At 46.9% G+C, this 14,302-nt stretch overlaps 1 protein-coding gene across 2 annotated transcripts in view; it reads right to left on the minus strand.

The window, feature by feature from the left end:
- POFUT1 (protein O-fucosyltransferase 1) overlaps positions 1-14,302 on the minus strand; it is a 23,925-nt gene continuing 9,623 nt past the window's right edge. For both annotated transcript variants that reach the window (XM_045529467.1, XM_045529465.1), the window contains exons 5-7: positions 8,088-8,280; positions 6,591-6,833; positions 1-3,676 (exon numbers count right to left, since the gene is read on the minus strand). In XM_045529467.1, coding sequence (XP_045385423.1) covers positions 3,488-3,676; positions 6,591-6,833; positions 8,088-8,280 — 625 coding nt within the window. In that variant the 3' untranslated portion in view covers positions 1-3,487. The remainder of the gene's footprint in view (positions 3,677-6,590; positions 6,834-8,087; positions 8,281-14,302) is intronic.

The following is a 14,302-nucleotide window of genomic DNA, read 5'->3' on the forward strand; positions in this document are numbered from 1 at the left end:
TAATTGTTAAAACTGTGAGTTCATTTTATTACCCACAATTTTTATGTATACTTGAAGTTTTCCATAATAAACTTTTATTTTTAAGTCTTTGATCCAACAAATCCACTCTTGGGAATTTATCTTAATGAACATTTTAAATCAAGAAAACTCTTACAAGTAATATTTTTAAAATAACAACAGTGAAAAAATGGGAACACACTAAGTTCTCAAAATAGGAAAACAATAAACTATGGAACACCTCTCATTATATGACTAAAACCATTATTTAGGATGTGTACCAACAAAGAAAATATGATATACTACTAAGTAAAAACCAGGACATTAAATTGTATATACTGCATGATTAAAACTATACTAAGATTTATATCTTTAAAAAAGACTGAAATTTAAAAATAATTTCATATATCCAGAATCTGACCATTCCAGCCACCTTCAACTCAATGCAATGGCCTTTGCCTCTTGGGAGAAGAGAGCACTGGAGTTCTAGTCTAGGGGACACCCCCCACCCCCATCTCTTTCCTGCATCAAAGCAACAGCCCCACAGGGTCGCTCTGCTTTCACCTTTCCTCCTCTCATCAACCTCCTCTCCACGTGGTGGCTAGAGGGGTTCACAACCCTCTTCTGTTCAGAACCCTGGGAAGGCTTCCCCCCACCTCCCACTAAAGCCAACTCTAGACCTTACTAGGGCCCGCCAGGCTTCAGGAGCGTCACCTTGCCGGCTCTGTTCCCTGCCTCTTCCAGCCTTGTGCCTGCCACCCTAGCCACGCTGGCCTCCTTTCTGCTCTTGAGGCACACACTCCAGCCTCAGGGCCTTTGCTCATGCTGTTTCCTTTCCTGAGAATGAGCTACCTCCAGATATCTGAACGAGTGTGCTCCCTCCCTCTTTAACTGCAGCTTTGGAGAGAGGCCTTATCTAGGCTCTCCCTCTATACACCCATACCCTTTATTTTTCTTCACAGCACTTATCAACACCTCCCACAGTACATTTGTTTATGTCTTCCACTTTCTAGAATGCAAATTCCTTGAGAACAAAGACTTTATGTTTGATTTTCCATGGCATCCCTAGTACCTAGCACAGAGCCTGGCACATAGTAGGTGGACCAATAAACAACTGTTTATTGATCAATAAACATCTGCTGAATGAAAGGATGTTGAACTGAGTAACTATCCAAGGGAAACTGTAAGCTTCAGGTGGGCTGTGTCTGGGGTAATCTCCCCCTCCTGAAACCTCCTGGCTGTGGCAGACCCATGGCAGGTGCCCAGTGGAAGCTAAGGTGACCGAGCATTTTTCCATCGGAGGCCTCCGTGGCTTACGGAGTGTAAGGTGCGTTCTGTGAACTGGAGGCAGTAGAGCATGGTGGCTGATGGACCTGGCTTGGGAGGTCAAATCCTAGCTTAACGCCACGAATGGGGCCGCCTTTGGAAAATTATGAGAATTCTCTGAGCATTAAATTTTCCTTGTGCAGAAAGAGAAGGATGAAAACAGCTCCTAGTCCCCAGGGCTGAGACTAAACAGGACAAGTCCGTGGAGTGCTCGGCAAACACAGTGCCCGGCATGGGTTGGTACGCAAGGAGAGGCCGTCAGACTGATCGACAGCCACATACACGCCTTTGTCTCTTTCAAGTTTACGACGTGCTCTTATACACATGCATTAGCTGACTTGAGCCTTTCAACCCTTCAGTTTTATCAGCACTTTACAGGTGAGGAAACTGGGTCAAAGGGTAAATGCTTACCCACAGAACACAACTGAATCCCACTAGAACTCCGGCGTCCTCTCTTCCAGAACACAAGCTATTATTACTGCTGACGCTGATCGAGATGGTTTGCACGGCCCACTGGAGCCCCAGACTCTAAAGCATGTGCCTCGTGTAAGGCTCTGGCTGGCAAACGAATTCAGAAATGGAATCAGCCATCGAGCCACCCACTCGCACCACCTGATAAAGGCAGGGGCGCCTGGGCTTCCTCGTCTGCAGCCCTTTGTCTGGATGAGGCTTGAGAACAAGTCCGGACAGGTGAACCATCTCTCACAGTCCAACCAGGATTTAAAACATCTCACTGGTTTCCCAAGAGGGAAAAATACAAAAGCACTTCCTGTAGTTTCTCCTGCTTAGCGTTATGCGGCAAACGCTGACTTTGGTGTTTTGAGGGCCTTGATACCCTATGATCTCTGACCTCCGTCCCAGTCTGCTCCTGACAAAGCGTATCCTCCCAAAGGTAATTAAGGGAGAAGCCCCTGCATGGAGCTCCGGGCCTGACTCTCAGCAGAGGCTCTACCACCTTTCCAGGATCAAAGGCTGAGGAGGTCACGTGGCAGGGAAAAGATCCACAGGTGTTGGTCGTTGGATTTTAGAATCACATCAAAAAATCACAGGATCTGAGGAGTCATGGATTATTAAAACTGCAGCATCTGCAAGACAAAGAAACTCCCGACTTACGACACCTTAAGGCTCATAGCACTGGGAGGGATTACATTGGAAGAAAAGGAGCAAAGGTTGCTTCCAACTGGAAATTCCAAAGGCTCCTGGATCCTGGGCATCTTCTATGTGGTCAGAGACCTAGGAAACACTCCCTTGTGAGAATATGGTCTGAGGGCTCCAGCTGCAGGAGGGAGGCTGGGAGAACAGGCTTTGGATACCAACCCCTTAGAGCAAGAGATCAGAAGGGGAGAGGGCAGACTCCAGAAGGATCCTGCCCTAACCCCCAGTGATGCTTTCTGCGACTCTGATGGTGCCTGGTTTGTGGCAACCACCAACCATCGAAAGACTCTGAGAGCAATACCATGATCGTCTTGCTTGATGGCGTGTGCTCCCTGCCAGGAACTCGCTGTGTGAATGGTACTTAGCTGCCCTAGCACCACTATATAGCATCACAATTGATAAATTCCACTTGCATAGTGTTTACAATGGGGAAAAGTGTTCACGCCCCAAGCCCCAGAAATGGCCTAAGAAATGGGACGACAATGGCTCTGGCCAGGCAGTGGGGATGGGTCTTGAGGGCCACTTTGGGGGACACCTGGAGAAGTGGCCAATAGACCCACCCCAGCCCTGGCAGTTAAGGTCACTTTAGGTACCTACCTTAATGGACTTCACTAATATTTAAAAATGAGGGGGAGTTCTAGGGTAGCCATGATCTTGTATCAAAACTATAAAAATCTCCCTCTATATGAAAAAATCTCTCTGGAGAGAGTTCAGCAGCCCAGGCTGTCCAGAGCAGGGCAGACCAAAAGACAGAGGTTGGACTGCTTTGCTGCTGAGAAATTCTCAGGAGAAGCAGCAGGAAGCACACGAGATGGGGAGATGCGCCTGCTCCTAGGAGCTCGGAGGTCCTAAGCCCTGGAGAGAGGGAATGTTTCCCTCCTCCAGGAAGTCCCTGGTAACTTTCTCCATCTCTGGCATAAGAAGGGGAGCTTGCAATCTGGGGAGCACCTCTAGCTGCCTGGCCCGGCTGCAGGGACCAGCTCAGACTGGTGATGTGCTGCAGCCGGGATCAGAACTCGTCCCGCAGCTGAGGGGGCTTGTCCATGCCGAAGAAAGAGGACGGCCTTCCCTGGAGGTCCCGCTCCCGCTTCACAAAGGCGGTGAAGGAGGAGACACAGTTGCCAATAAAGTGGTCGGCTTGGCCGAGGATGTACAGGTCAACCTGGGCCACCTCAGGCTTCAGGCTCACCACCTTCACCTGCAGGAGGAAGGGCAGAAAGGATCAGCCAGTGTGGGTGCAGGCCAAGGTGGCTGGCTCAGCCAAGCCCACAGTTCACACCCCAGGCTTCTTCCCCTGGGCTGAAGTTACAGACACAAAAGGAGGCGCGGAGAGGATGAAGATGCGGGCTCGGGTGTCTGAGAGCAGTGGTGCCCAGCTGCTGCCAGGCCACCCCCCCCACCTCCAGAAGCCTCAGCGCCAAACACCATTCACACCTCTGCACCCTTGCTTGTGCTGTTCCCTTTGCCTGGAATGTCATTTCCCCACCCATTCAAGTCCCTGCCAGACTTTCAAGGCTCAGCTCAAGCTCTACCTTCTCCCTAAAGCCCTACCTGGCCTGCCAGGCTTCCCCCACCAAACCAGAGATCAGACCAAATAGGGCCCCACCGACCCTGTTCTGCTGCTAGATGCCTCCCTCTCCCACATACCCCACTCCAAGTCCAAAGTCCTGTCCGATCTACCCCTGAGATAGTCCCCAAAGGTGAACCCTCCTCTTGAGAGATTGCTACTCCCTGGGCCCAGCCACCACCAACTCTTGCCTGATCACTACACCAGCCTCTTCTCTGGTGCCCTCCCGGCCTCTCCTGGGCTGCTCACCACAGGGCAGCCAGAGGAAACTTTTTGAGACACTCCCATCCCTGTCTTTCCTGCCCTAAGCTCAACATCCTCTAATAAAGCCCTAATACCCTTCAGATGAGTGTGACAAATTGTTAATGTGGTGTGGCCTACAAGGCCCTGCTTGGGCCTCCTCTCATACTACCCCACCATCTCTTCAGCTCCAGCCACTACCCACCAGGCTCCCCTCTCCTCAGGACCTTTGCACATGCTGTGGCCTGTTTGGGTACACCTCCCTTTACCAGGTTAACTGCTGCTTATCCTTCACTTCTCAGCTTAAGTGGCACCTCCTTGGGGAAGCCCTCCCTGGCCACTGGCCAGGGCCCTCTGCTCTGCACACTCACAGAATCTTGTCGCTCTACTTTGGAGCACACATCTCAGTTTATTGTTTTCACTCCTTAATGATTCTGATTAGCATTGTCTCCTGCAGCTGATTGGGGTGGGGCTGTGCCGGTTTGCTCTCCACTCCTGGCCAGGCCCAGCACAGAGCCTGCCCCAGTAAACATCTGCTAGTAGACAAGTGAATGAATGAATCTGCCTGCCTCCCACCACGCTCCTGAGCCTCTGTTGTGGCACATGTTATAGCTCTCTGCAAAGTCTCTCTTCCTGGGTCTGGCATGTGAGCCCTGGAGGGCAGGACCACATCCTATTTGTCAGTATCCTGACTCAGCACTGGGACAGCTTGATGGAGGAGCAAGGCTTAGTTGGAGACTAGGATGGGACCTGAGCCCACAGCAAAGGGAGCTGAGGAGTGGGGAGAGTGAAAGGACTGGCACAGGAACAGGAAATAGGAAATGGCAACAGACGCAAGGTGTACAAATACCTCGGCTTGAAAAACTCACAGAAATCTCCCTGGGACTCTCCAAATGCTTTGACTTAGTACAGAGGTATATGGGGGGGGGGGAATGTGGGCATAGCTGGGGCTGAAAGTGCTTTGCTGTTCCACAGAGATGACTGATGTAAGAAAAATTATCATCTTGCTATTTGGATCATAGCAAAGAAGTAATATCAGTTTGTTTAATCATGGCCAAAATCCCCCAAACAATTCCACCCACACTCTGAAACTTACCCTCCCTGTGTCATGCCCACTATAATTAGCTCTGGGACATCTTGGGTAAATTCTATCCTTTCTTGCGACTTTGGCTTCCTCAACTATAAAACGTATGGGTTGGGCTGGGTGTAGGGGCACACACTTGTAATTCTAGCTACTCAGGAGGCTGAAGCCAGAGAACTGCTTGAGCCCAGGAGCTTCACAGCAGCCTCGACAATATCTCAAAATCCTGTCTCTTAAAACCAACAGCACCCAATGTCTGCCTCTTAAGGTCTACACATCATACACAGTTTTCATTCATTCAAAAAAGTCTTACTGAATGCTTACTGTTAATTCAGTCATTTTATCAACACATACTCATTACATACTCTTCACTGATACAGTAAGCATCGGCCAAGAACATTCTACCATTTAGTCAGGTACTATTCACGGCTTCTTTAAGCATCTACTAAGCATGAAAAATCCTTTCCTGTATTCATCAGGAATAAATTTCTGCAATTGATAATATCTAACTTTATTGAGCACTTATTTTGTAGTAGGAACTGTTTCAATTTCTTTATACCTGATCTTCACAATTGCCCGATGACATAGGTACTATTCGGTCTCATTTTATGGATGAGGAAACAGAAGCACAGAGAGGTCAAATAACTTTTGTGAGGCTGCACAGTGAGTAGAACCCCAAGTTCTCTGACTCCAGAGTCTATGCTCTTAGCACCTCTGCCACACTGGATCTCTCCCCAGGGCCCACTCTTTACACCCTTATTCAACAAACTGACTGTCTGCTAAGTGTCAGGTACTGTCCTAAACATGGGTGATGGTAAGGCAGGGGACCCAAAGAGGTCAAAGCACCAGGCTAGACACCAAGGAATGCAAAAATGACTGAGCCTTGGCTCCTGCCTTCAAGAAGCCAGCTCATGGGGGGAAATAAGACATGTTTCTACACTGGCCTCTACAGCCTAGAAAGTACCCCACGAGAAGTGATACAGGCTATAGAGCTCCCAGGAGGGACACACGAGCTACAGGAGTGGAGGAAAAACTGGAAAGACTCTGCGGAGGAGGTGTTTGAGCTGGGGCCTGAAGGAAGCGGAGGAATAGGGGAGGAACTGGAGGAAATGTCCCGGCAAAGGCTGATGGGGAACCCAAGATGCAAGCAGTGGGAGCAGGGGGACCTCCCTGGCACTTTCTTTCCTTCCCTTCTCCCTGCATTCCCACCTGGCCCATGCATACCTTCCCTTCGAAGAGTTGCTGGATCTCGGGCACGTAACTCTCAGAATCAGTGGCGACGTAGACCGACTGGGCATTCACTGCCCCCACCCAGAGCTTCACGGCCCGCTGGATCTCACTGAGGTCAGGCAGGCACATGGTCATGGTGAGGGGGGCCGCCGTGCTGCGGCTGTAGCCCACACACTGCGGAGAGGCCATGAAGTGTGAACCCGCGGTCCCATCCTTCAGCATGGCGCAGGCGTTCCTCTACGCAGAGGGGAGGATAAGGTTAAATACCAGCAACTGCCCTGGACCCCAGGAGCAAGAATTTGGCAAGTGGAAAAAGACAGGCTATACTGTAGGAGCCCAGCTATATTTTAGAAAAGAAAACATTGAGGGAAGAGGAAAATGCATCAAAACACTAATGGTGGTTATTTCTGGGTGGCGGGACACTGGCTTTTTGAGAAAAAGACTTTTTTTCTTGGTCTTACTGCATTATCTGGGATGTCCACTGTAGAATTCTGAACAGTGGCAGTGATAACGAGCAGCCTTATCTGATTCCTGACTTCAGTGGGAACACTTCTGATGGCGCCCATGGGGTGCACTCTGCTGTGGGTTTCGGAGAGATAGCCTTCGTCAAGCTAAGGTGTGTCCATTCTACTCCTGGCTGTGAGTTTTTATCGTGAATAGGTGTTGACTTCCATTAAATGCTTTCTTGGTCTCTAATGAGATGATCATATAATTTTTCTTCTTTGGGTGTTAATATAGTGAATTTGATCATATTCTTGGGATATACTTTACTTGTTTGTGTCATATGTTCTTTAATGCATTACTGGATTTTTTACTTAGGATCTGTGTGTCTGCGTTTATAAGTGAGAATCGTGTTGACCAATCTGAGTGTCATGCTAGCTCTATAAAAAACAGCATCTTATACTTCTTGATGTTCTAGGAACGTATAGATGGGAACTATCTATTCCCTGAATGTTTGGCTGAAACCACTTATAAAATGCCCTGGGCCTGGCTCCTTTTCTTTGTGGAAGGGAGAAAGGGAGAGAGCCTAGTGGGTAAATGTGAAATTACCTCATCAACTGACTGTGAGTGAATTTTACTTTCAGTACTTTCAGTACTTTCCAAGTTTTTAACAATGCGCATTTCTAACATATCTATATATCTTCTTCCGTAAATTAAGAAGGCTGCCTATATTGGATCTGTTATTTTCACAGAGAGGTGGAAACCCCATCTGATGAGGTAGCTGTACATTTAAACAGCCTTTAAATTCCGGGGAGATGACATTTTCATTTCTCGGGAGCTGCACCTAATCTCCATAGTTTGTTTTTCAACAAGTAGTCTACTAGCTAAACGCTGAGCTGGGACAGAGGACTCCTGGGCCACACTCTGGCTTGATAGACTAAGCCAAGTGAGATTCTCTGCTTTGGCTGGGACGTGGGGCCAAACCCTACAAGCATGGGCTCTGCTCAGGGACACGTCCAAGTCAGCCAGTGAGAGGAAGGGGGAAGTTACCCAGTCAGAGCCAATGCGCAGATGAATGCCCACGTAGGGCCGGATGAGGTGGGCACGGATCTCGGCCTCTCCTGTCCTCACCATCTCGTCTGACCATACCACGTACTTCTGGAGCAGCCTATGTTCCTCCAGGACAGGGAACTGGGCTGGGGCCCCCGGCAAGGCAAGCACTGGATGTTCCTTCGGAGAAAATCTAGGCATGAGGTGGAATGAGGGGAAGTCAGGCAGAGGACGCGCAGACAGCCGGCTGCCACCCCCACGGGAAAAAGGATGGTGTTGCACCATGCCCTAGAGACCCTGCAGAGGGGCCCCTGTACCATGCAAGAAGCACAAGAGGTTGTGAAATACCAACGGGCTGATAAGAAACCTTGGCGGCGGCAACAGGCACAATAAGCAACACTGTCCCGCCGCACGGAATTTACAACCCTTTTTGCTTGTTTAACAATTAAAAATTTACAGTAGAGCATTCCAACCTTTTATATGTCATGCTGGCTTCCAATCTATGGTGCGGTAATTCACTCCAGGGTGGGGTGTCTGGACCAGGCCTCTGCCCTTTTACCCACACGGCGGGACTGGGACATGCAGCTGCTTACAGAGCCAACAGCCAGGTCACACTCATAGGGACTGTGTACACTGGATTGGATCATTCATTCAAAATCTAGCAAATATTTATTGATTGCCTACTATGTGCTGGGACCTGGGGGAGAAGGAGACAGGAATGGTGCCTGCTCCATGGAATGTACTAGAGGTCTGCAGACACCCCCAATCACACCCTCCCAAGAATCTCCTTCCCTCTTTGTACACCATACGCCTTGTAATCATTTCACACTTGTCTTTTCCATGGGACTCAGGCCTCTGAAGGCAGCACCTCCAGCGTGCCTAGAACAGCGTCTGGCACATGTAAGAGCTCAGTAAATATTTGTTGGCTGAATGAATGAGGAACAAACCTGTGTTCCCTCTTCAGCTAAACCCAGACTATATGTCAGCAACATGAAATATCTTGCTGTTCCATAAACTTGCAATGCATTTTCAAACTCCAGATCTCTGCATACTTCTTCCCTCCACCTGGAATACTTGCCCTCTGCCAGCCAAAATTATGAAATAGGCACTCTGGAAAACAGTTTGGCAGTTAGGTTCTTATAAAACTAGACATGCAATTATCATATGACCCAGTAATTGTATTGGGCATTCATTCCAGAGAAATGAAAACTTATGTTTACATACACACTTGTACACAAATGTTCATAGTAGCTTTATTCATAATAGCCCCAAACTGGAAACAGTCCAGATGCTGCTCAATGAGTATTATAAATAGCTAAACAAACTATGGTACATCCACACCATGGGATATGAATGGAAAAAAAGGAATAAACTATCAACGCAGACAACTCAGATGGATCTCAAGGCAATTATCCTGAGTGAAAAAAGCCAATCCTAAACGTGTACATAGTGTATGATTCCATTTCTATCATAACATTTTTGAAATGAAAAAATGGAGAAAAGAACAGAAATGGAGATGAGATTAGTGGTTGCCAGGGGTTAGGAATGGGGTGTGTGTGTGTTTAGGGAGGGAGGTGTGGTTATAAACTGGTAACACAAGGATCCTTGTGATGATGGAACTGTTCTTAACTGTGGTGGTAGATACATAAACCCACACATGATTATAGTGCACAGAACTAAACACAAACATTAATATAAACACACACACACAGAAGTACATGGAAAAGTGAAGAAACCTGAATGAGATGGGTGAATTGTATCAATGTCAATATCCTGGTTGTGATAGTTTTTAAAAATTGTATACATTTAAGATGTACATTACGTTTTGATATACAGGTACACAGTTAAATGATTAGTACAGTCAAGCTCATTAACATGTTCATTCATAGGGCTATTGAGAGGAGTAATGGATTAATAAAAGTAAAGTATTTAGAACAGTGCTTGGCACATAGAAAGCTCTCAGAAAATTCTGGCTATCATCATCATCATCCTATTGCATGTAACCTAGGTCAACTTTTTAAAAATTCAGCTTTTATGTTTTAGAGATTTGGTCATGTTATGTGGTTGTGTTAGCTTCTCTCGAAGTTGCACAAATAAACTGCAGTGCACTTATCTCTTCCCCTCCTGCTGGACAACGAGGTTGTGCCGATCTTTCCCTCACACAGCAGTGCTGCAACAGACATGCCTCGCATTCTCCACACCCACCACAGACATCTTGCTTGGCAAACACCTTCCGAACCTCCAAGATTGGCTGCCACTCCCAAGCAGCAGCTCCTGTCCCACTTCTCCTTTGCCGCCCTCTGCACAGTGTCGTGCTCTGCAGCTATCTTCCCTGCTCATGCGACTGACTGTCAGCCGATGAGGGTACGGACCCTAGTGGCCTGTTTACCATTATTCCCACACACACTGGTCCATGGCCTGTGCCAAGGAACCAGCAAGCAAGTGTTCCCTGATGGCCTTGCTCTGTACGACAATCATCTTGCTAGAATCTAACTTTCTGGTTTTATGTATATACATGTAAATTGCTCAATGGGCCTTATTATGTGACAGGCAGTGCTCATATTGCTCTATGTATATTAACTCATTTGATTTCCACAAGACCTCTTGAGGTAAGTATCACTATTATTCTCATTTTGCAGATGAGGAAACTGAGGCACAGAGAGGTAAAGTAACATGCCCAAGGTTCACCATTCCAGCTAGGACTTGGTGAAGCTGGGATTTTAGTCCAGACAGTGTGCTCTAGAACCTATGTTCTTAATTACTACACCTCACTGCCATGTCCCCACCCCAGTCAATGGCCACCTCAAAAGCTGTGCTTATTCTTCTGATTCCTAGCCCCTAGCATAGGCCTTAACACACAGGAGGTATAATAAATATTTTTAGAATGAATGAATGAGAGGAATTTGGGAATCTCACCAGAAAGACCAGATCAGGTTGTCAGGGGTTAGAGAAACAAAAAATTAATATTGTATCTGAGCACCTACTATGGGCCAGTTTTCAGCAAAGCTCCTTTCAGATGCTCTTTCAAAGGATTTTAAAAGGAAAGCAAGAGGGCCAGGCACGGTGGCTCACGCCTGTAATCCTAGCACTCTGGGAGGCCGAGGCGGGCGGATCGTTTGAGCTCAGGAGTTTGAGACCAGCGTGAGCAAGAGCAAGACCCTGTCTTTACTAAAAATAGAAAGAAATTAGCTGGACAACTAAAATATATATAGAAAAAATTAGCCGGGCATGGTGGCACATGCCTGTAGTCCCAGCTACTCAGGAGGCTGAGGCAGGAGGATCGCTTGAGCCCAGGAGTTTGAGGTTGCTGTGAGCTAGGCTGACACCATGGCACTTTAGCCCGGGCAACAGAATGAGATTCTGTCTCAAAAAAAAAAAAAAAGGGGGGGGGAATGCAAGAGATGTATGTCCAAAAGAAGGGAATTCAGTATATTGAAAAGATAGCTGGATAGCTGCACTCCCCTGTTTACTGCAGCACTATTCACAATATCTGGAATTAACCTAAGTGTCCATCAGTGGATGAATGGATAAAGAAATTGTGGTACATATATACAATGGAATATTATATAGACATAATGAAATCCTGCCATTTGCAACAACATGGATGGAACTGGAGAACATGAGGTTAAGTGAAATAAGCTAAGCACAGAAAGACGAATCTTACATATTCTCACTCGTATACGGGAGCTAAATATCAAAAACAATTGATAGGCCGGGCGCGGTGGCTCACGCTTGTAATCCTAGCACTCTGGGAGGCCGAGGCGGGTGGATCGCTCAAGGTCAGGAGTTCGAGACCAGCCTGAGCCAGAGCGAGACCCCATCTCTACTAAAAAATAGAAAGAAATTATCTGGCCAACTAAAATATATACAGAAAAAATTAGCCGGGCATGGTGGCGCATGCCTGTAGTCCCAGCTACTCGGGAGGCTGAGGCAGGAGGATCGCTTAAGCCCAGGAGTTTGAGGTTGCTGTGAGCTAGGCAGACGCCACGGCACTCACTCTAGACCGGGCAACAGAGTGAGACTCTGTCTCAAAAAAAAAAACAAAAAAAAAACAATTGATCTCATGGAGACAGAGAGTAGAATGATGGTTACCAGAGGCTGGGAAAGGTAGCGAGTAGGGGGCATAAAGTGGGGATGCTTAATGGATGCAAAAATACAGTTACATAGTTAGACAGAATGAACAATGTTTGACAGCACAACAAAGTGACTATAATCAACAATAAGTTCGGGTATACTATAAAATAAACAAAAGGATAGAACTGGAATGTTCCTAACACAAAGACATGATAAATGCCTGAGGTGATGTATACCCCAATTACCCTGATTTGATTAATACACACTGTGTGCCTGTATCAAAACATCACATGTACCCTAAAAAGAAATAACTATTATATATCCATAATAATTAAAAATAAAAATAAATAAGTAAATACCTCCCCGCCCCCCCAAAAACTCCAAAACAGTGCTAAGTCGTGCTGACAATACCCACTATTGACACGTGAAAATATGGGAATGACACTGTAGCTTTATGACCTTCCCCAAAACCCATAACCTCAAATCATGCAAAAAATGGTGACAAATCCCACTTGAGAGACTGTTTACAGGATACCTGACCAGCGCTCCTCAAAACTGTCAAAGGTTGGTGGGCAAGGTGACTCATACCTGTAATCCTAGCACTCTGAGGGGCTGAGGCAGGAGGATCACTTGAGGTCAGGAGTTTAAGACCAACCTAAGCAACAGTGAGACTGCTGTGTCTACTAAAAAAAGAAAAAATTGGCCGGGCATGATAGTGTGCACTTGTAGTCCCAGCTACGGAGAAGGCTGAGACAGGAGGATCCCTTGAGCCCAGGAGTTTGAGGTTGCAGTGAGCTATGACAACGCCACTGCACTTTAGCTGGGGCAACAGAATGACACCCTGTCTCAACAAAAAAAAAAAAAAGAAAGTGTGAAGGATGCAAGTATATACATCAAAATGCTAATAAAGATTTTTTTTTGGAGAGGTAGTGGAATTATGAGCAAATTTCTCTTTATTAAAAAAAACTCTCGAAATCTAAAGCTATCTACAGAAAAAGAAAAAAAAAAAAAAGGAAAAAAAAAATCTCCCACCAAATCTGTGGCTGTTTATTCTAAGAATAAAGGCAATTTACTCCAAAAAACAGAGATGTTTAATCTGGATTTAAACTTTGTACAGTTGGGATTCCATAAAGAAAATGGAAAAAAAAAATGCAAAAGAGCTGCCCAACTAAGTCCAGTTAACCCTTGGAATCATCAGAAATAATAACAAATTGTAGTCATCCTACTAAGTTTTGGAGTGGTTTGTTACCCAGCAACAGATGACAATATCCCACCATCCTCCCCCTCACTAACTGCGCACCAGCCACACCAGGCCTCTTTCTGCCCCATGACCATATCGAGCCTGTTCCTGCCTCAGGGCCTGTGCTCCTGACATCCCCTCCGTGAACCTCCAGCTCTTGACACTGCTGGCTCCTTCCCATCCTTCGGGGATCAGCCCCATCAATCACAGATCACCAGCTCATATTCTTCATAGCGCTACGTCATTCTGGAACTACCCTATGTTTATTCACTGTCTCTCCATTAGACTAAGAGCTCAATCAGGACAGGGTCCTCATCTGTCTTTTTTTTTTTTTTTTGACACACTGTCTTGCTCTGTCCCCTGGGCTAGAGTATAGCGGCATCATCACAGCTCACTGCAACCTCAAATTCCTGGGCTCAAGTGATCCTCCTGCCTCAGCCTCTCCAGTAGCTGGGACTACAGGCACGCACCAGTACACCTGGCTAATTTTTCTATTTTTTGTAGAGATAAGGTCTTGCTCTTGCTCAGGCTGGTTTTGAACTCCTGACCTCAAGGAATCCTCCTGCCTCAGCCTCCCAAAATGCTAGGATTATAGGTGTGAGCCGCCATGCCTAGCCCTAATTCTTGCCTGTATCCTCAACGTCCAGACCGGTCCTCGACACTCAGGAAGTGCTTCTTAAATATGTGTTGAAGGAAGGAAGGCAGCTGTCCAGGGGCCCCTAACTCCCTCAAGTTCCCTCCAGGGACCTCCTCTTCCCTACTAGTTTTCCTCTCCCAAAAGTTCAGCTGTAAGGCACAAGCTTCCCCAAAGCCTCATGCAATTCTTACAACTCAATGAACTCAAACAAGGCTATGAGGCAATGAACAAATGTTTCAGCAATATTCCCCAACTGAAGCATCC

Source organism: Lemur catta, chromosome 17 (assembly GCF_020740605.2).
Source record: "Lemur catta isolate mLemCat1 chromosome 17, mLemCat1.pri, whole genome shotgun sequence".
NCBI classification, from domain to species: Eukaryota; Metazoa; Chordata; class Mammalia; order Primates; family Lemuridae; genus Lemur; species Lemur catta.